A 23,761-nucleotide genomic window follows, 5' to 3' on the forward strand; every position below is an offset into this window, starting at 1 on the left:
GGCGTCCATCAGATACCACAGTTACCTTATTGAGAGCTGTTCAGTTTATTTACCACAGAGTTGCTAGAAAACACTTTGCTGTGAATGCAAGTTACTGCACACATGTCAATTAGTCCATTGTGGGGTTTAGACAGATACTTTACTTTGCTCTTAGCTTTTACGTATATCTGCCTGGTTTTTGCTAGGAATTGGTATTGTCTATCTCGATTTTACAGTGAATCACGTAAATACAGAGTAAATTTTGTCTGAAATGTTGCTCACAGTTAATATTTTTTTACTTAAAGTAATTTGGCTTATTTATCTGAGCTTCTTTGCGGATTTTTTGCGAAATTTCATCACATCTCTATTTCAGTGTGCATCCACAAAAGTCAACCCAGTGAGCAGTTTGTTTCTGAACTTTATTGCCTGAATGAGACCAACAAGTAACAACGCTGGCATAACTTGGTCCATTTTAATTTATGCACTACATTTTAACTGCACTTTCTCTTTGTCTTTCTCTGTTCCTGTTCGTCTTTCTCCGTCCGCCTCTCTCAGGCAAACTCTCCCTCTTTGTGTCTCTTTCCGTAATCCTCTTCTTTCATATGAACAGAGCTTCTCTTAGCATCAGGCAGTAATTCAGCCTCAAACCTATTCTCCATGCCTCTTTGATACACACATTAGGCCCTGGGAGTGTGTGTTCTTTTGTGCAGTCCACTCAGTCTTCTAAAATTTCCACATTGTTTCCCTTGGTGAGCAGCAGGGCTCAAATGAGCCTCTGTTTTCGCATCTTTTGTCTGACCCCATCACTCGTTACAGAAAAGCTCCACCTTCTGTCAAATGCCTTTGAGAAGCTGATCATCTTTTAAAAATTAATAGAAGAGTAATTGTGTTTGATTTAATGATTTAATAATTTATTGAGGCTTTCCTTCAAATTGTATGTCACAGCCTACCGGATGCATTCAGACGAGTACTTAGTGAGCATGTCAGACCACTTTGAGTAAGTGCACTGAGGCCTGGCTGTTCACAGGCTCTGGCTCCCACAATGTTATTTGTACAGTGTAATTGTCTGTTTGGATAACATAACGACGTCGGATATTCTCTTGGAAATTTCTGCTTACATTCTGTGTAGACAGATTTAATGTTTTGGGATTACTGAAAAACAAACACTTCACTCGGATTCTTTTTGCACGAAGTACACGACATGGTTGACCCGGCTCAGAAAGAGAGCGTTCTCAGCTGAGAGTGAATCAAAGCGGAAAGTCGTGATAAAACTCTATTTAATATTGTTTCCAGCGGGACACCAAGTGATTCATTATCACTTGAACAGAACAAATCTGTACGGACACAATATCCAGCTGTGGATCTGCAACTATTGTCACAGTTTGTCCTAAACTGTTGCAGAAAGTAACTTTCAAATATATTTACTTGAGTACTTCAGTACAGTTTTGCTTCAGTGCCCAGTAATATATATTTTTCTGAAATATTCTATGTAATGATGAGTACCTTTACTTTTTATACATTAAGTACACTTTGATGCTAATACTTCTGTATTGGCCTTTAACTTGTAACAGAATATTTCCACACAGTAATACAAGACCTGAATGCTCCTTCCACCTTTGGGGTTTATCTCATGTGTGTGCACTTGTTTGTGTGTTCCTCCGTGCGTTTTTTGCATTTGTGCAGGTGAAGGTCAATAACGAGGTTGCCACGGGAACAGGACCTAACAAGAAGGTGGCCAAGCGGAACGCAGCCGAGGCCATGCTGCTACAGCTGGGATACAAGGCTTCTACAGTCCCTCAGAGCCCCACCGAGGTACAGATCGCGCTTTACCGTTCCTGCTTACATCAACTTAAGTGTTTCATGTTCAGTTTATAGCTCCCACTCTATTGTGATGTGTAACTTTAGCGTCTGATTAGTATAAGCAGAGGTAGTTTCTTACAAATTTTAAAGGGCTTGTACAGCATGCTGCCATTGCTCTTATTACTGAGCAAAAGGAGCTTAAATGCAAAAGACTGCAGTTCACATTTATTATCACGTTTACATGTAATTGCCAGGTTTTTGGAAATCACCGACTCTGAACCACAAATTTGTTTAAAAAGACAATGCTTGAATCCTACTTAAATCCTCATCAGGTGTAAGTTACATACTGTACATGATGGAAACCTCAACCACATAATTAAGTTTTGTCTTCGAAATTAGTTGTAGCTCTACACGTGACACCACCCTGACATGTTGATATCTATAGCTTTCCGATTTGTTGCCATATCATTCCTGTGTGTTTTATTTTTTATTTATATTTACCTCTGATTTCCAGATGGTATACATGTACAACTAAATAGGTTCCTATAGGTAATATAATGTTAACTCCGCATGAGATATTTTCACGTGCGGAGGAAAACTGGCCTTTTCATGAATGCAGACACACATTCATATGTATATAGGGCATTTTGCAGTTCCAGGTCTCGAGGGATGTTGATGCTGGCGAGCTGGTGCCTTATAGCTGTACGCTGAAGAGCTACATAAAGAAGCCGCACCATCTTCACTTTGTCCCACGTCCACAGTCCTGTGCAGGTTTCCTTATACTCAGTTGATTCCCAGCTTTATCACATGTCCCTTCGCTGCTGACCTATTATGTAATCTGCTCAGCTCCTTTCAACCAAGCGTGTTTTGCAAGCAACCATTGATCACCATCATCTTTATTCACCTCGTTGGTTTTAGAGCTCAAGGGAGCAGAATCAGATAGAGATGATGTTACATAACCAAGCTCTCTGTCGAATTTTAATTGTTCCCCAGACAGCTCATTAGTCAGACATGTGATGCTGCATGTATATTATTCAGGCAGCCGGGCCGTAAAGCTAAAGGATAGCTCAGCATTGTGCTCGCCAGAATGACTGCGACGTTGACTTATATTCTGTAAAGAAACCTCATCCCAGTTTGTCATCAGTATTTCCTTTTGCTTTAATCTTTGTTCTGAACAGTCAAGCTCTGGCGTTATTCACTTTCATGACGTTAGTCTTTCAGTTGATTAACAGCCTGCACAGTGACTTTTTTCCATGGTTCCATGTGTCGAGGAGATATGAAATGTTACTCAATTTGTGTTGGCATCATTTAGTGGGATATTTGTTAGCCCTGTAAACCTTTGTGTTTTGTTATGTCCTGTAGGCAATTTACACAGCGGTGAAGGGGAATGGAATCCCCCCTGAGAGCAAAATGACCAAAATGCATCCCCTTTGTTGACCTGCACATATTAGTGTGTGTTGGTTGATGGTGTGGGAGGAGGGAGGAGGGAGGAGCTCCTGCTGGGCCATCCCCCCTATTAAAGCCCCTCTCTGATCATTGATCAAACACCTGTACTGAAGATATATATTTAAAAGTACCTTTGTTTAACCATGAAAATAAGGCCTTTTTACCTTAAAATGTCTTAGATGTGCCGCTCCACTGTTGCCTCCTCTAGAATGTGCAGATCTATTCAATCACTGCATCTCTACACACACCTCACCCCACTCTACTCTAATTTATCTACAGCTCTGCTCAAACACTATAAAACCACTTTACACAGTGGCAAATTGTAATATGGGTGTGATTCAGCCAAACAGGAATCAAAAACTGATTCTGTAGAAAAATAATGATATAGAAAACGGCAACCACACGAGGTGATAGGTTTGGTTGCTCAGATGTGATGCATTTTAAACTTCAGAGGTCTGAATCTGTGTTTTTGAGTTTGTCATCAATGCGCTGCAGTTTCAAAGTGAATATGCACAGAATCAACTACATATTTTGTTTAGAATTTATCTTTTAGCTGATAAAAAACACCATATGAATATGTTATCAAGGTAAAAAAAACAACAACAATTCACTCACTGGCTAAACCTTCATATGGGTGAATGCTGTTGCCTGGCGCTTTATTTTTTGGGTTGTCAAGAATTAATACTCATGACAAAATTTCCCCCAGAAGATAAAATGATGAAGAGATGACATTTTCTATACAAGAGGTCAATAGTCAGCTTCACCGTGATGATAATGTTCTGCAAAAAGCCTTTTCTAGCCAAAGTTCAAGGCCATGAATCAGAACTGGAGACTGTGACCATATTTCACATTTGGTTTGATACTGAATCAGCGATCTTAACCTTGAATGCTCAGCCTGACAATGAGGGGACTATATAGATCTTCTCTGCTGCCACACTGTAGATGTGTCTGAAACATCTGCATTTTAAGATCGTGATTTATTTGCACCAACATTCATGCCGGAGTGAAGCCAGCATGCTTCTCAATAGAAATTATCCACCAGAATCATCCATGTCTCTATAGTGGGAACTTCCATTTTGCCGCAAAATACACTCTGCAAATCTGCACTACTTGTGTTATATTACTGACATGAATGTAAACAGCAATTTGACTGTTTGGCGGAGGCATACAACAACATGGTTATTCTAGGTGTCTAAGGTTTCAGATAAATGAGAGTTTGCTATTTTGGAAATAAGCAGTGCATTTAGTCTTACAGATCTCTGCTGATTTCTGGCAACAAGTTACCTTTCTGGTTACCCTCAAGGCAGACTATTTCAACAGAATGAAGTTAGTGGTCGATACATGGCTGTGCATTGTCTTGACCACTGTGAAAACATCGCTGTAAGATCTCCTCAGATCCTCCGAAAACTCAGAGCTCTGCAGCTTTTGTAGGATATGTGGTCTCTCTTATCTCTGTGTCACTCCATCTATCCATTCCTCCCTTCTGTCTGTTCTCTGGGAGCTCTCTTTCTTTTACCGCATTCCCACTGTGGGATTGTGGGTAACCTGTGACTGGGGGGGTGCATTTGTTTACAGCCGTGTTATCTGCTCACCTGTCACACACATCAGAAATTAATTGTTTCTGTTGCACACACGTGTTTGTGGCTGCGTGTGTTTGTGCAGGCAGACACGCATACCACAGCAGAAGTAACACATTGAATAGGCGCTTTTTTAGTTACTAAACATTGACAACCCCTCTAATTAAGTAGCTGGCCTAGAGAGCCACTAGGCTCCTTAAGCATCTCCTCCTGTGAGCGCTCGTCTCTTTGTGAACCAAACAGTAGGAAGGAACTTGTCTGACATGCGTGAAGAAGCTGTCTGTTCAAGAATCTACATCTCTCTTACCTCCCCCTTCTCCGCTTCTCTCTGCATCACTACAGATGGACAACAAAGGCTGGAATGGACAAAAGGCGTCTTTTACCGAAGCGACAAGTAACAGTGAGTATCGGCACGTCTCCCTGTGTCTCTTTCCATTTCCTTCTCCTCCTCCTCTCCGGCTCTCCATCACTCCCTCCATCCCGCAGGTGGTTTTAGCCACAGAGATGGCCCGGCGTTTAATCTCTGTGACTGGTCAATGGGCTTCTGACTGTCAGCTTAATTGGCCGTGCGTCCTCGTGGGGAGCCTGCGAATTCAGGCTCATTCACACAGGCTTACAGGGCCGGCACACAGAGGCCCTCCGGGGAGTCCCCCCGCTGCCTTCCTGTGCAAAAAACACAGCCTTTCACTCAGGATTAACACACAAGCACAGCAGAGTGCAGATGCACACACACATACCCTTATTCCTACACACAGAGAGACACAAAGCATTTGATGAGGCAGGATTTATCATGATATGAAATAAGAATTCACAAAAAGAAAGGTATATCTGCATGCGTCTACCACATGCCAGCTTGTAGGCAAAATAAGATCAAGACCTCATTAAAAATATACCAAAACTGTGGAAGAACTTGATCATCAATGCACATAACTCTGCAAAAGAAGCACATAAGAATCCATGAGCAGTACTATGTATGATTTACATAGCACCATCATTTACATTTCATTTAGCTTGTGATAGCTGTTAGCAATTATTATTACAAGATGTTATAAGTTTATAGGCAGCTTACTTCCACGTTTTTGAATTTGTTTTTTACTACATCTACCATTTGTAGAGTTTTTTAAGTCGCATCACACTAACCTAATGCTGGCTGTCATTTGGTCACATTTGCATATCTTGACAAATAGTTGGATCGCGATTAAATTTTGCATATTCATGGTCCCCAGAGGATGAATTCTGCTGACGCTGTTGATCCCCTGACTTTTTCCAAAGCTTTGGTTTATGGCTAAATACCTTCAAAACTTTGGATATTCCCATCAACTGTGCATTGTGCTGAGTGCTAAACAGGGTTGCCTCTGATGTTAGCACTTTGAACTAAAGCACAGTGTCTAGGTACAGCCTCAAAGGCTCACATGACTAGCTGCATGTTTGCAACTCATCTATTTATATTTGAATGATCTTTGAAGTTACACACATGGGCGTTCTATTTAAAGGTGTCATGTGGGTGCTGTAGGACAGTCCATGACACTCCTCAGCTCCACCTAGAGTCTAACTCCTTGTCTGTTTTTGGATTAACTGGGAGTTAGACAGATTCCACATGCTTCAGAACTGATCTTCAGTCAGTGTACGGGTGACGCTGCAGAGGGCTTGTCCATCTGTATTTAGATTCCATGTTTGTGTAGCTGCAGCTAAGTCTCTGCCAAACATGGAGCCAGATATGAAGAAGGAACAGAGACGTTAAAAAGATATCCTCCCCAGTCATCACCTCTTCTGTAGAAAAATAAATGACTTATTTTCAACTGTAGACAAATAGAAAGTATTTTCGGACAAGATTTATATTGAATTTTACATGGGAATGCGATGGCCTTAAGGGATATTGTATTTATAGCGGGGGGTAGAGCTCAAAGGACTCTGAAAAAGCACAAGCGTGCAATTTTGTTTGAAACAGCTGGTCTCTATCAGCTGTATCTGTTGTTAAGTTGGCTGTCTTGTCTATAATCAAAATAAAAACAATGAAAAAGCCATTCTCTCTCTCAAGTCAGCAGCTATTTCAAGTCTTCATGTTCTATTTCCAGTTGTTTTCTTTGCCTCCAGAGTCTGGCAGCTCTGTTGTTTTTCTAGTTATTCCACATGGTGCAGGAGTTGAGTAATGTGATATTTGTTACAGGTGAAATAAGTCAGGAAATGTATGCATAGTCATGGTGCTGCTTGAGCAGATTTACATGCATTTTAATATCTGATGTTGATTTTCTGTGATGCCTCTGGTTGATCGAAAGCTGCTGTAAGCAGTTTTACCTCAGATACTAGCAAGATAAATGGCATCAGCTTGAGAAAGAACAGTTTTGGGGACAAATGAAGAGCCTGTGAGATGTTGAGCAGCAGAGTGCAAAACAAACAGATAGCCTTATTAGATTCAAATGTGCTGTCGTCACTTGGGTCTAATGGAGGCTTTTGGCAGAGCTGCAGTGCTCTGACACGGGGTATCCAACTTCACCCTAGAGAGCAGAATGGATGTGATGTTTCAGCCCTCTCATGCTGAAATTGAACAAAAATTGAAAAGAGTAATCACTCGGACTTGTTATGTCTGCTTGTTCAGACCTGGTGTACCGAATCCAGATGAGAACTGAGCCTCCGCCACAACCTATAAAGAACTCATAGCCATGATTTAGTCCAATCTTCTGAAAGATGTATCATATAATTTATGTTTTAGATAAATTACTGCTCGTTTGGATAAACAATTTTGGTGGTTGTGGTTTCTATGGTAGCCAGAGTTCCAGGCATTGCCCAGTACCTCCAGAGTAGAGCCCTTTGGGAAACAAAGTCTTCCTTATTTGGTGATTATTCCCATTGTTGGCTTGGAGTGTGCCTTTGGTCCGATGCCATTCCCACTTAGTTTATCTCACGCTCAGCATGAAGCTTAACTATCTGCTAATTACTTTAGCTCTTTAAAGTTGTCCAAACCGCACAGTACTCACACAACGCTAATGTCTGAATAATGTTTATTGCATAAACACCATTTACAACTCATTCAAACAGATACAGCTGGTCTCAGTTTTCTGTGTGTGTGTGTCTGTGATTGCTGAATGGGAGATGTTTCTGGTTTGTCTTTTGTTTTGATCAATTGTGACGTTTATTGAATAAAAGTGTGAATAACTAGAAGAGGAAAACACAAATAGCAGAAAATGTGTTGTCCTAAATAATTTTTATAGGATGACTGTTCAAAGCAAAATATTTCTATAACAATCAGGTGCTGACAGACCAAAGTTTTTAAAATAAAGGAGCTGTGTTTGCTGATAAATTAGCACTTCATTTTAAATAGGAGTTGAAAAGTTACCAAGTTAAAATCCTTTTTATGTTGCTGATCTTGTAAAACTTGTTGTAATGACGTGTGTTTTAACAATACATGTTGTGTAGTAGAGCTACCACTAACAACTGTTTTTCTGTTAATCTGTCAACTATTTTATCACAAAGTCAATTAACCTAAACTAATGATTACTCTCCAAAGCAGCAAAAACACCATATTGTTTAAGTTGATTTTATTTTTGACAAACTGTATGTTGATGCAGAATTTTATAAAATGGAAGCAAATGTTTACATGTGAAAGTGCAAATTTGTAGAGTTAAATGTGAAAACATGATAAAAGTAAATAAAAAGAGTGCCTATTCTCCAAAAGAAATCCAAGGTCCCAACAAACCCCTTAACAAGAAAAAATGATGGTGTGTATATTGGAGAAAGTTCACCGTGGGTATTTCTGAAGCACAGACCATCGTCTTTTATTCCTGTCTATAGTGTTATGGTCATATGACATTGCAGTTATAAAATCAGGCTTTTAGCAGCAACTTAGAAGTGACGGCTTGTTATCATGCAGTCTTATCAGTCACATTTCAGTCTTTTTCATTATTGTGTTTTTCTCCAACAATAAAACTAGAATATGCAAATGAGAACGGCTTTGTTGGAAACTGGACTGTATTACAATACAGACATGCTCATCACAGAGAGCAAGAGAGAAGCAAACAAATGGAAGGAACAGCTCCTGTGTGTTTTCTCTTCAGGTGCATTGTGCTGTGCACTGTTTATTGCTTTGTCCTACGATCATTTGAAGTACTATCAGACTTTGGATCCTTGGTTCTTTGGAAAACTGTCCAAGGAACACAGTCACACTGCTGCTGCCGTTGTTTCAAACTGAGATGCTGACTGCAGCTGACCAATGACTGAAGCCAGAAACAACTCAGTTGATGATGACACAGTTACGCAGTGATACTGATAAGAAACATTTGTTTTAATGAACTGACTCAGAAAAATGCGTTGGTTAAGGATGTTAACGTTGATTCATTTTTCTCTGGAAGCCTCTATGCTGACTCTAGCTCATTGTCGAATTCTGTTTCAAAAGACACTTATTTACCAGCAAACACCCAGTACAATAGATATTTTGTCGGAATTGCAGTGGGGGGAGAAAAACCTCAGCTTGCGTCTGTTTAAATCTCACCCAAACAAACCATTGGTTTGAAGAATTCATTGTCATATTTTGATGAGGAAAACAAACATAGCAGACATTGTTTTGCTTTGCTAGTAGTTGTGGAGAATGTTTTTGCTGGAAAATCATTGAGTACCCAACACTATATACTGTTCTATCTGTTCTGATTATCATAAGCTACAAACTGTTATCTACACATCCACAATGCTGCTTTTGGTCAGCTACAGTCCATATAAAGAACATTTCTACGTTATGTAAGGAAAAGTATAAGAAAGTAGGTAAATGTGTCAAGGGCTGTCCAGTTATTGCTCTGTCTTACAGTGCTCTTCGCTTCAATAGAAAATGCACGCACACCTCAGGCACCCACAACCTTTATTGTGCACCGTGTGTGTGCGCATGTGTGTCCTATGTAAGCGGTGGAAGGTAATGCTACAACAAACAGGGTGGCTTAAGAGACAGGAAGGGAGCATAAAAAGAACGCAGAAGAAAAAGAAATAAGAACAGAGTGATTTTTCTCTCTTCTATTCCCAGGGGTTTTGCAGCAGAGCTTTTCACTTGAGTTGCCACATTTCATTTCCTGCTGTTCATATGTGTGTGCGTGCATGTGTGTCTGTGCATTGTGTGCATGTGTGAACTATGTGAAGGTCTTGCTCCAGAGTGGTGATTTATAGCAGCGGGCTCCGGCCCTATCTGTTTTCGATCAGTCTCATGCTTGGCTCTGGCTTCCCTCCAGTGCTCCCCTGGCCCACCGGACACCGAGTCTGGGTGGGACCCCTCCGCAACTGCCTGGAACCAGCACCACAAACACACTCTCCCTTACTCTTTCATTCCCTGCTTTTCAGCCTCGCTCTTCTTCTTCTTCTCTCCTGCTCTCCACTCTCTCGAACTTTATATACACAATTTCACAATCGCCATCCAGCATCACACACAAACACACTTCGTCATTCTTACTTATTCACTCTCACCATCTCTCTGCTTTTGTCTCAGTCTTGTTCTTCCTTGCTCTCACGCTCTCACTTACCATCTGACATCGACTTCAAGTACTCAATCACATGCAAACATGCTCACATGATGCACACTTTGCCCGCTCACATAAACTCACATGGATTACATTGACTGCTCCCCCCCTCTTCAAAACTCTTTGTCCATTGCTGATGTCATGCTGGCTAACACCTTTCAATTTTTATGATGCTGCATTCAGAATGCACAGGCCTGCAAGTTTTACTTGTGTAAATTCAAATTAAAGTTGTCATCATGATTGGGAGGGGGGGAAAAAAAATCCTAGCAGTTGTGTCATTGCTGGCAAGCGGCAGTTTGTTGTAGTATGAGTAATAAGCCCTGGATTTCATTGCTGTTTCCTTGAGCTTTTGTGCTCCTCTGGAAAGGAACGCAAACTTCTTTGTTCATAATGGGAAATACTGTCAGCAGGTTCCCAGAAACCCTAGACACGAGTAAGCTACAAGTGTGCAAAAGTCGCTGTCTTTGTATGTGCGCAACTATGTGCGATGGTAAATGTTAACTCAAACAGGAAGTGGCCTGTCAGTCATGTGCTCACTCCAGCACTTTCTCCCAGCTGTTGGTCCATATGCACACACAAACAAGCCCTCAGACATACGCACAGACACACAGACAGCTGGTCTTCCTGTCTCTGGTGACCTTGGCTGGGCTTGGAGGCTCCGCATGGGTTTCACATACACTCATCCCCACCTCCTCTTCCATCTGAACTGCTTCCAGCTCATCCTTTTTTTTAAAATTCTTTTTCTCTCTTCGTATTTGTGCTTCTTCTTCTTTCATGCCTCATATTCTTTCCTCTCACTTTCACCGCTGCCACAAAGTGACGAAAGTATTGAACCTCAACCCACTGGTGCTTCCTCCTTCCACCTGCTACGGTTTTTTTCAGGTCAGTGATATCAGAGTTAAGGAAGCCAACATAAACGAATGAAACTTATCCAAATGATCTGTAGCGGGACGTATTCTTGGAGCGCTGTTGTGCTCAGCTGGCTGGAACCCCAGCATGTCTGGATTGAGCTGTGTCCTGTTAAAGAAAAGCTGCTCGGACAACAAAGGTGCCACAGCCTCTCAGATCCAAGTCACTCAGGACATTTCCTCCAGCCACTGAAATATTCTCGCAAGACCTTTGATCTGAAGCTGAACTCACTTCCAGGTCCTGTTGGGTCTGTGTTTGAAAAGACATTAAAAGTGGAGCAGGATGCCGGTTATGTGACGGTGCTGTTTCCCATCAAAGATGAAGTCATAGACGCTCTGTTGATATTGGTAGATGCTCCGTTTGTGTCTCTATGTTTGTGTTTGAGAGTGAGAAAGAAAGAGGCTGCGTGTGTGTTTCCCAGCAGACTCTTTGATAGCGTTCGGACCTGCCAAACCACAAGGAACTGTCAACTGCGTTTGGTGATGGAATGCCAGTTTGGGAACACACACTTTTACACACACTTTTAGGCATGCACATGGACAAGCACACTGTGGCAGTGTGTCGTAGTGAGTGACTGAGGAATGTGTATACATAGAATTTCAGCACTTAATAATGAGAGCCACACTAACCCTTTGTCTCTCTTGCCAATGTCATACTTTTGTGTCTTTGTAAACCTATAAATTGAATCTATTGCTAAATATTTGTTCTCTTTCAACTCTCACTCACTCAACTTTTTCCATGCATCCATTCATCCAACTTTTATTTGCTTACTCTTTTTTTTTCTCTTTTTATCACCATCATCCCTCCCCATTTCCTTGGTCCCTCCAGCTCAGAAGGGTCTGCTCCACCTTAGCCCCGACGTCTATCAGGAGATGGAGGCCAGTAGAAAGCAGGGTGGCAGCGCTCCGGGCTCCGGCGGCAGCAGTGGCGGCTCCGTCAACTACATGACCTCCAAAGACATGGGGCCCTGCTCTGCCCCGCTCCCCCCAGGACACCCTCCTTATTACAGTGGCTCGTCCTCCTCACCCAGCCCGACCGCCACCATGGCCAGGGAGCTGCTGCTTAATGGACAGTCGCCCACAGCCGATGCCTCACTGCCCATGAAGGGGAAAAACCTGGCCTGTGGCGTCTCGGTGCAGCCAGCACAGCAGCTGGACTACCTGGCTCGCATCCAGGGCTTCCAGGTAAGATGAAAATAGGTGGACGTTCTGCCCTTAGGGTGTCACTAGAGCTAGAAAAAACTGCTAAAATTGTCAATGTTTTCTCAGTGTTATTCACCAAGTTGGTTGCAAAGATTAGGTAACAATCCAGCATAGCAACAATGTTCAGATTTGCCAGATTTATTTGGAAGAAAAGACAAAGGCAAAAGGCTAAACTGGACATTCTTTCCTTTGTAAACCAGTTCACTGACTTCAATCCAAAAGTTGACCAACCTTACTTAAACAGGTTTTCCCACAGGAAACTGGTTAGCAGACGTGGCTAGCTCATGCTAATCCAATCAAATCCGCCAAACACCCGCTGAGCTGAATTTTTAAATAGTCGCCTGTCTAAATAAATATGCAACCTATGCAGTGTGATGGACACTGGTGCAAAAATGTGAGTTTATGGCAACATTTTGGGCTTAACATCCTGTTTACAACCCGTCCGCTTGTCTGACTGCTCATGTTTTTTGCCTCATTGGTCACATTCTCAGATCTCAGCTTTATGCTCACAAAAGTAATGTTTAGTTTTGTCAGTGGGTATAGTGCTTTTCAAAACTGTTGTCGTTGTTGGAAAAAAAATTAGAAAGTATCATCTTGTTTACGAAAAAAACTAATTTTCCTTTGCAATAGCTGTTTTGCACATTTCACTTTGTTATTGCTTTGTTTGTCTGAGGGAAAAGTCCCATTGTGGAGGATTTCATGCTGATATGCATCCAATTGTTTTCAATTTCACTTTTATTTCACTCGTGGAATGTCGGCTTGACATTTTAACTGGCATCAATTAGCTCATAAAAGTCATAATTTAAACTAAAAAAAAAATGCTGCGCACACCCATTTGGTACAGTCATACAGTTTGCACACATGCTAAAGTGACAGGACAGATGTTAGCGTGACCATGTATAAATATAACCCCCTCCTTACACAAGCACAAAAACTCACATCCCTGCCCTGATTCTTCTTCCTCTAGGCCATTGCTGTAAATTCAACAGTGGTCTTGGTCAACCTGTGTGGTTATAAATAAGAATGTTACACACATACACCACTTGAAACCTCTCCACATAAGAGACAAAGGCTCTCTTTATCAAAACATTTGTGCAAAGCGTTTACTTTACACACACAAACATGCAGGTGATGTGAGGCTGAGGTTGGGCACAGTGATACTACTTAGAAATTGCTTTCCAAAAAGAGGAATGACAGTGGTTTTTCTCCAGTACAGGTGGACTCATGTGAGGAGTCTCGAGTTTAGAGCTGCTTGATAACGCCGTTTTCTGTTTCTCACTGTGGACATTATTGGCAGACTGTGGATTTAGCGCTGGAACTAAACCTCACAGGTGTTTCTGTCAGCACCAGACCGAGCGCGCACACACACAGACACACACACACTTGCTCTTAGCACTCAGTGTGTGTCTGCGTCCAAGAGGGAGACAACCCGGTGTCTGTTTTAATCTGTGCCGGCCGATCTGCTGCACATACCACGCCACTGATACCAGCGCCTGTTCATTTAAGCTGCAGATGCTTTTTATCAGTTTGAGCGAAAACATTTTATCTTAACCTGCTGAGGGTTCCTTTGAAAGGCCTTTGTTATTGCTCTGAGCCTTCCTGTGTGTGTGTAACCTGAGAGAGCTCTGCTGCCCGGCCAAGCCCAAACACACTTGTACATATGCGCACACACACACACACACACACACACACACACACACACACACACACACACACACACACACAGCAGGTTCTGTTTAGTGGAGATGGAAGAGTTTGGTGTAGCCTGTACGTGAGGTTTAAGTCATTGTCGTTCCCAGACTTTACAAACTTTTCACTTAGTTCTAAATATTTTTTTTTTGCCCGTGCATCCTTAGATGCATTTCTGTGAATAATTACAAAAACAAGCATCAGTGAGCTCACATATTTTCATGTGCTTGTGTGTGTGTGTTTGTTAAAGTGAAGAATTCAGGCTGTAATTGAGACATGCAGACAATATGTGTTCCATTGAGGGGATGTTTCATATCATGTGGGTTTGTAATGAGAACCTCTGGTTGCTTACACAGCCATGTTAGGCAGGCTTTTTAAGGCTTATGTATTCTTACGTGTTTTTGTGGGCCAAATCGCCACAGATTTCTGATGTTTTTGCCAAAAACTGCACTTGTCTGCTTTTCCACCGGTCACATCATGTGCTGCTTTGTGTTGAAACGGCTTTCTCTCAGCCACTCTCAAGAAGAAACAAGCACTCGGATTCACCACAAGGTCGTTATTATTTATTTATTTATTTTAGTAATTTGACAATAATCTCCTGTTCTGATTAGTAACTTTGTTTTTGTAATGTAATTATGTTATCCAAGTGAGCGGATTACAGTGACCGCCCAACACTGGATTAAAGCAACTAAGCAAGCACCGAAGACATTCTCATAGTGTCTGTTTCATCCATCCAGCCCCACAGACAAAGGCCCGGGCCTACCTGCTAAGCCCTTCTTTTGATTTGATTGGAAAATAGCCTCTAGTGGAAGCTCTAACTGGATAAGCAACAGTGTGTTGTACTCATGCCAGCTTGGAGCAAGGATGCTGGCACTTATTCCAGCGTGTTTGTATATGTGTGTGTGTGTGTATTTGCTATTAATTTGGCTAGCGCGTTGTTGGCAAGGCGGGTATGTGAGCTGGAAGTAGGGCAGAAACAAAAAAGCAGGAGGTAATAGACAACACATGGACCAAGGATGAAGTACTGAGTAACAGCCACGTAACAGATTCTTCCTATTTCTCGTTGTCGCTGCATCTTTCTTTTTGCTCTTGGTGGTTATTTTTTGGTCTTGAGCTTCTTGCATCTCTAGCATACTTGTTGCCTCTGTTCTTAATTCTTCCCCAAATGTGCTTTTTTTTTTTTTTTTTTTTCCCTGGCATTGCAATCACCAGCTCCCCATTTCTTCTGCCATCACATGACTTAATTGAGTCCTCACAGACTGCCACCGCTTCAGATTACTAGCTGTTACCCTATGTGGAAATGAACAGGAAAATTTTATATAGAAAATCAGTGATTGATGGAAATCTAATGATATTTTTGCCCCATCATAACCAAGTGGAGCCGTGGTGCACATCTACATGAATCTGTTGCTTCAGACCTGATTTATTCTGTCTCAAGCCTTCATCCCTATTTGCATAAACTTTATTTAAAAAAAAACAAGTAGGCTTTTTTAAAAAGTGGGTTGTTTATCAAAGCAGCTCTTTCTTTTTGGCTGAATTTGAGAAGAAGATTGGAGTGAAATGAGCAGCGAGAAGAAGCAAGTGTGGGTGAATGTCATAAAATGCTGCCATTTATGTGTGGGCCAATACTGAATGTTTTATTAGACATTAATAGGTTTTACAATCCTCTTTCAAGCATAATGATAATATTGTGTTCTTCTCAATTCAGTGTGCGTCATATTCTTTGGCAGATTTATGTTAAGATAGTGCATCAGATTTATTTACAATAATGGGATATGAACGAAGGAGTCACAAAGTAAGCAAAGGGAATCAGTAAAGTGCAGTGTTTTTCATTTTCCAACATTAACCACCATAAGCTATTGGTCATACCTTCGTCTCTTTACGGTTTCTACAGGTTGCGTTCAGACACAGTGTTGAGCTGTAGATCACCCATGTTTTTGAGGCAATCCAATGTGCAGTCGCTGTAGTTACGAGCACGAAGCGTCAGATAATTGCTCGAAGTGCAAAACACATGTTTCAAGTCACGTTTCCGGGTGTATAGCTTCAGTACAATGTGAGCTGTTGCGCTGCCTATGTAGACAGTCGGACTGCTAATCCGATGAGTATATCTGCTCCGTCTAAGCACGTGAGAAGGCTTTTAGAATTGAGCAACAGTGAGTTTTATTGCCTATAAATCAAACTTTTAAGGTGAAGAATGTGCTGCTCTTGAAATCCTTTCCATTATGAACAAGTGATGTTTGCAAGCAGTGTGAAGCTATATTGATTGGAATTCCAAATTACATTCTGGTCACTTGTCTTTTGCTTTTGCTGTGTAATCAGATTGACCTAGTTCTGCCCGAGGCGCACAAAACAAACGACACTGAACAGTAAGCACACTTCTCATTACTTTTGTTGTGCATACTGTAATACCATAAGCCATATTCCTAAGTAACTGGCAGGTACAGTGAATGAGGCACCTTTTTAAACATGAATTAGAAATTACACCCCTCTGGAGATTGTGTTCTGGTTTTGCAATGGAAAATATGACAGAACCACTTTGTGTATTGTAGCACAGATCTTAACCAGCTTGTACAGTTTTGATGACCTACATTAGGCATAACGTGATAGATTACTTGTATTTCTTATGTGTATGTGAAGTGTTCAGAGATGGATTTCTCAAAACATGAGCTCAAGAAGTACAACGTTTATTCATCACTCCTTCATATGGGTTTGATGTTGAAACTTAGTGACTATTGCAAACTTTAAAAAGCGACTTTTAATGTTCTCTTGCATAAAGTGGACAAAGGTCAGAACACTAGACAATCATTCCATATTGTGTCTATAGGGGTTGAATTTTACTATATCTACTGTATATATCAGTTCTTTCCAACTTCCAAAGCAATAACACAGCCGAGATATCAATCAGCCGAGTTATTTTATCTAGTCACGGCAGGCTTAACTCGGGAGATGGATTTATAGAAAAGGGAGGGCTGTGCTCTTTGCTGTGCTGGAATCAGAACTTTTGTATTGAAAATCCCATGTTAATGAAAACACTATCCTTGGCGGGTGGCTGGTGTTGATATCCATTCAGCGCAGTTCCCAGGATTTCTCACACTTTTGCGTTGTTTGTTCTTCTCTCGCTCCGCTTCCTCCTTTGGCTGTGTAGAAAAACCGCTTCAAATGGTGCCGACTACACCTTGTACCCTGCCTGGCAGTTTCTACAACCCCCTCCTCTCTTTTTTTTTTTTTTTCCCCACCTTCTTCTCTTTCTCCTGCTTCCCTGATCTCCATTGCTCACTCTCATCTCTCTGTATCAACATCAAACGCCTGATCTGGTGCAAACGTTCAAAGGACTCTAACAGTTTGTTTCCAACCTCCTTGTCATCATCTCATTCCTCTACTCTCTGTTTACTCTGGGATTTGCGTTAGAAAATACATTTTGGGATGGCTAATCCCACCACGTTTGATTTCTGCGGCAGTGTGATGGCTTCCAGCTGCACTCTGCGGCATATTTGTGTGAAGAGCGATCTTCGAAAACAAGTTTGTCGGTGGTATAAATCAGACCACTAATGCTGTGCTGGCTCGGCGAACCGTCTCTCTACTTACATGGTGGCCCTCTGCATGCGTGTTGGTGCGTATGCCTGCGTCTGTGTGTGTTTGGCAAAACTGAGTGATGATGTTTTTACACCACAATCAAGCCCATTTGCAAACCTTTAAATCAAATACCCTCAAGTGCCAGCACAGCATATTGCAGATTTGAATATGCAGCATAATCGTTTTTTATTTGCCTTTGTTCTTTTGTATTTTGATAGTATTGATCATATTTCATGTAATTCTCAACACTAGGCAGCGATAGCAGTTGAGCGCCAGCACACATGCTTGGGGAGATGGAGGGTGTGTGGCACTTTGTTTAGAATCCAAAACAATTCGCTTCATTATCTGCACACCAGTCACTGTTCTCAGAAATACTCTGGACTGCATTCTTTCTCCAGTTTGAACTCCTCCTTTACTAAGTGAGCTCTTTCACAAACTGTCGACAAAGTCCCAAGTGTTTTAATGAAAATTTAATGATAGAAAGTAACATAACCCAAATGTCATTTTGTGGTATTTCCTGTGCCCAAATCACTGGATGTTTTGCTAATGCTAAGACAACAGTGGTCAGAGAACAATACACTGTTATGAAAGTATTGTCTTGAATGTTTTTTTTTCTACTAAACAAAATATGTTGCGCCAATAGTAGGGTTTTCTCATACTGTGAAAACATGGGAAGCATCCATTTTACTCTGCATGAAAAAATTGGTGAAAATTGAAAAGGTCTGTTTTGAAAGTCAACGAAACGCATGTATTCATGGTCTTGCTAAGCATTTGAATATTGAATATCGATATCACTCTTAAGTTTACCAAAAATGAAGCAGCTTCAGCATAAACACTGGAAACGGGGCACAGCTAGCCTGGCTCTGTTTGAAAAGAAAAAAAAACTCACCTGTCTCGACAGCCTCGATACCAATAAGAATCGGAGATTTTACTGCACCTGGCAAAGAAACACTCCCTCTGCTGGCTGTAACCTCATTTGTAAATATGAGTGTGGTCCCAGTCTGCTGACAAGAAGGTAGATAAGGGTATTTACCAAAATATTTCCCTAATTTTTGGTTCATGTGGTACCTAGCAAAACATTATTTTTAAAAAGCGCCTCTCTTATGTGGGAAGAGAAAAGGCCAGTCAGAGGAGCCAAGTACAAGTAACTTCTTACACATAAAATGCTTTTTCTAGCTCTTGAAAAAACAAATGGATAATTACTCATGCTTGAAGTATCTCCATATGATTTGTTAAACTGCTTTATAGCCCAACTCAAATCTCCTGACAAAACTAATTTCGATTTCTGACAAATCTTGATTAGATTAGAATTTGTTTTAAGTCAAGAGTCAGTTCAGTATTGACTGCAGTAGATTTAAAACATGTGATGGAGTGTTAGCACATGACGCACCATCTGAAGTGTGACTGTCGCACAAGGAGGATGGCATGAAGGGTTTAAACTTTCACACCATAGGTTAAACTTTGTGTCAGACGTGCAGTAAAATGTTTAAGATGTGGCTATTAAATATTGAGGCTAAACCACAGTATCCATGCCTGAACCACGTAGTATTTGTTGATGAATAGGAAAGCAATAAATCACCCTGAAAATTTCAATTTGTTTGAGTTAAGTGAAAGGGAATATAGATTAACATTTGTCTCATTAAGTATACAGCTTAAATTTCAGCCTTTGTGATTTGCTAAGTGTGCAAATTTTGATTTTAATTCAAATAATTATTCACCTCCGGTCAAGACTGTAGTTATTTTTCATTTATAATTTTAGCACCAATCCTTGTGTTTATGCCTCGTTGACAGTTGGCCTAAATAATCTAATAGATTCCTTGCTGCTGAAATAACAGCCTTCTGACTATGTTGGAAATTAAATCTAATCAATTTTGTAAACATTAAATGCATTATAAAACTGACATGTTTGACTGCATTAGAGAAACTGTGGTTTGTGTGTTTCTGGTCACTCAGCACACTTAGGCTATTTTTAATGCACTCAGGTCCTGAATAAATGACAGGTTCCCACAGAACATGGAGCAGGTTTTGTCTCAAGACTTCTCTCTGTTATGCAGGCAAAGTCCACTTGAAAGTTTGTAGAGTTGCAGCTTTGTTTGCCCTCAGCCTCCTGCCATTAATAGAAGTGAAAGGTATATTAACAGTGCGCTTCAAACACTCTTGACCTCTCGGGTCCCCAATGAAGTGGCTCAACATGGACTTCTAATTGTTCCTCACCCACAATGACGGCATTCTTCAGCTGAAAGGGCGAGGTTGTTGTAGTAAAGTCAAAGTTACTTAACTGCTCTTTGGCTGTTCACCGCCTGCACTCACGTGGAATCGTGCCCTAAGTCCTGCAACGCTTTTGTTCTATGTTTATATATTTCTAACAACACATCAGCTCTTCTAAGTATTTGTTTGTGTAATTCCGTTGGTAACATTGTGTAACGTAGTCCTCATGATATGGATTGCATTCTCTTTGTTCTTTTCTATGCGAATTTGTATTTGTTGTTGTGGACGTGCGTATTTGTGGACGTAACATGAATTCTGAGAATGCTCGCATGGACTGTGATTGCTTTTTCGTTTGTGCATGCTCATGTTTGTTTGAATGAAGAGGAGCGCTGGAAGAGGAGCAATCCAGCTTTAGAAGCCAGATGTCAGAGGTCGTTCCACATTAGTGCCGCCGATCAATCGCAGGACTTGCGTAACTCTCCTGCCTCTTTGTCTCTGAAGGAAGTGGATTAGACGCTGTTTTCTGTGATGGGACCTGGGATGATTAGTTGGGCCTGTTTAGAATGCATGCACTCACAGATGCATGCAAACACGCACTCAAAACAGACAGGCTGGATGGGAGAATAGACTGTTTTTAAGATGCTCGTTATTTTAGTTTCCGCCAAATCATCACAAATGAGATGATGCCATCATGCTCTTTGATGCTGGCAGATCAGGCAGCTTTCTTTCCTGCCTGCAGGTCAGATCCACTGGTAAATCCTCAACGTAATCACGCATTTTGACTGTTTTATCAAAAAGCCACCAAGAGAGAAAAAGCTCCGGGGTGATGTTTGGTGACCTGCCAACTTTGCTATTTTAGCCGGAATTTGGCTGGTGGCTGGAGTACGTCATGTTTGCTAACACTGTCCAGTATCACATGTGGTGTGTCAGCGGGCACTGCAGTGTTTCCAGATCCAGCTCGAAACCTCTAATAGGACAAAGAAAAGGAAAGGGAAACTTAAGCACAGGACTAAGAGTCTTGAGCCAGGGGATCACCAGATTCATTAGGATACTTTGTCTGGAGCTTTGTCCCGGATTTTCTGACAATCCATCAAATAACTGTTTAGATATCCCAGCTTTTAAAGTGATGATGAACTGACACACCATCTTTACCAACTCAAAAAAGGAGAGGAAACTTTAAGAGGAAATTCCAGAGGCTCTCATCTTGAATAGCTTTGCAGGTAAATGGGAGTTAAAAGTAATAAACAGAGTGCAAAATTATACGTTCAAAATATAAAATATCATTTAACCCGCTTAAGATAATTATAGGCTACTATTGAGCCTGTTAAAAACCAGTATCACTTTCTATTAGAAAAGGTGTCATCCTCCTAATGTAACTGAAAAAATAGAAATTAAACACATTTAACAGACACTTTAGATTTCTTAATGTGTGAGGTAAAAGTTTTAATGATATAATTAGATTTATTTTATTATACCTTTCATCACAACCAAAGCAAAACTTGCTTTGTTATTCGATTACACAAGCTCTACCTTCTGCAGCCTTGTGCTTACCTTGGTAGTTTCCATTAGCCAAACATGCACACATGCAGGGCCACACTCACACTGAAAAGTTAAGAATTATTTGAAATTTGATATGTCTAAGTGTATATCTCTTTGCAGTGAGAGGCCTGAAGAGAAAACGTATTTCCTCCAGCACCATTAAAGGGCCTCACCCTCAGCTGGACTTCTGACAGCTCGCAACAGATGAACCGAGCCGAGTGCCCGCTGATCAGACGGCATGATTACACCATAGATCACTGAGTCGAGCCACGGGCTTCATACTGCCTACATGGACTAGCATGCAAGAGAACTGCATACACACAGAGTTTCAGACATTTGTGTGGACTTGAGACTTCACAGCAGTGTTTTGGTACCTGGTATTGAGTTTATTTTTGTCTTTTGACTAAATTATATATCTAATAAGATTTTAGTTTAACTTTTGTCTGACATTTTAGCCTCATTTCTGTGTTTTTAAATGAATATCTTCTAAGCACTTTGGGGCCACAGCTGTCGCCATCTTTGTGTATGGTTGGTTACCATGGTTACACTTGCTATTCTGCTCGATCCCAAGGTTAATAGAAAAGGCTTCTCTCCTGTCTGTGACTCTGCTCGGCAGTGCTGCAACAGACGCTCTCATCAGTAAATCCAGTTATCCTTTCCCAACTCTGACCTGCTCTCATCTCATGCCAGAGTTAGCAGTAGTGCTATTGCAGCTATCTGTTCTTTCCACTGAAGAGCAGCAGCATCTTTCAGAAGATCATTCATTCATTTATTCATGAAAATCCTCTTTGCTACCTGAGTTTAGCTCAAGAAGAGGAACTAAATAAACTGAAATCATGTATACAGTTGATCAGCAATATTCCTTTAATGAATAGCTAGAGAATGATTTCACTAATTATAATGAAAACTGGTACAATAAAGCAAATGGGAAACAACAGATACACACGTGGACAAAATTGTTGGTACCCCTCAGTTAAAGAAGGAAAAACCCACAATTCTCACTGAAATCACTTGAAACTCACAAAAGTAACAATAAATAAAAATTTATTGAAAATTAAATCATCAAAAACAGCCATTACTTTTGAATTGTTGATTAACATAATTATTTAAAAAAACAAACTAATGAAACAGGCCTGGACAAAAATGATGGTACCTCTATAAAAGATTGAAAACTATTTGACCAGAGTGACATGATTAACTCAGGTGTGTCATTTAATTGACATCACAGGTGTTTCCAAACTCATAATCAGTCAGTCTGCCTATTTAAAGGGAGACAAGTAGTCACCCTGCTGTTTGGTGAAAAGGTGTGTACCACACTGAACATGGACAACAGAAAGCGAAGGAGAGAATTGTCCCAGGACATCCGAAAAAAAATTATAGACAAACATCTTAAAGGTAAAGGCTATAAGACCATCTCTAAACAGCTTGAAGTTCCTGTGACAACAGTGGCTCATATTATTCAGAAGTTCAAGACCCACGGGACAGTAGCCAACCTCCCTGGACGTGGCCGCAAGAGGAAAATTGATGACAAATTGAAGAGACGGATCGTTGGAATTGTATCCAAAGAGCCCAGAGCAACCTCCAAAGAAATTAAAGGTGAACTCCAAGGCCAAGGTACATCAGTGTCAGATCGCACCATTCGTCGTTGTTTGAGCCAAAGTGGACTTCATGGGAGACGACCAAGGAGGACACCACTGCTGAAAAAAACTCATAAAAAGCCAGACTGGAATTTGCAAAAATGCATGTTGACAAGCCACAAAGCTTCTGGGAGAATGTCCTTTGGACAGATGAGACCAAACTGGAGCTTTTTGGTAAGGCACATCAACTCTGTTCATAGACTCAAAAACCAAGCATACGAAGAAAAGAACACTGTCCCTACGGTGAAACATGGAGGAGGCTCAGTAATGTTTTGGGGCTGCTTTGCTGCATCTGGCACAGGGTGTCTTGAAAGTGTGCAAGGTACGATGAAATCTGAAGACTATCAAGGCATTCTGGAGAGAAATGTGCTGCCTAGTGTCAGAAAGCTTGGTCTCAGTCGCAGGTCATGGGTCTTCCAACAGGACAACGATCCAAAACACACAGCCAAAAACACCCAAGAATGGCTGAGAGAAAAGCGTTGGACTATTCTAAAGTGGCCTTCTATGAGCCCAGATCTGAATCCCATTGAACATATGTGGAAGGAGCTGAAACATGCCATTTGGAGAAGACACCCATCAAACCTGAGACAACTGGAGCTGTTTGCTCATGAGGAGTGGGCCAAAATACCTGTTGACAGCTGCAGAACGCTCATTGACAAATACAGAAATCGTTTAATTGCAGTGATTGCCTCAAAAGGTTGTGCAACAAA

The 23,761-nt window shown here is 41.1% G+C and overlaps 1 protein-coding gene across 1 annotated transcript in view; it reads left to right on the top strand.

The window, feature by feature from the left end:
* The window catches only part of stau2 (staufen double-stranded RNA binding protein 2), a 96,253-nt gene that overhangs the window by 40,196 nt on the left and 32,296 nt on the right, over positions 1-23,761 (top strand). The window contains exons 11-13 of the mRNA XM_051940441.1: positions 1,663-1,791; positions 5,145-5,202; positions 12,032-12,387. Coding sequence (XP_051796401.1) covers positions 1,663-1,791; positions 5,145-5,202; positions 12,032-12,387 — 543 coding nt within the window. The remainder of the gene's footprint in view (positions 1-1,662; positions 1,792-5,144; positions 5,203-12,031; positions 12,388-23,761) is intronic.

This window comes from Acanthochromis polyacanthus, chromosome 20, assembly GCF_021347895.1.
Source record: "Acanthochromis polyacanthus isolate Apoly-LR-REF ecotype Palm Island chromosome 20, KAUST_Apoly_ChrSc, whole genome shotgun sequence".
Classification (NCBI taxonomy): Eukaryota; Metazoa; Chordata; class Actinopteri; family Pomacentridae; genus Acanthochromis; species Acanthochromis polyacanthus.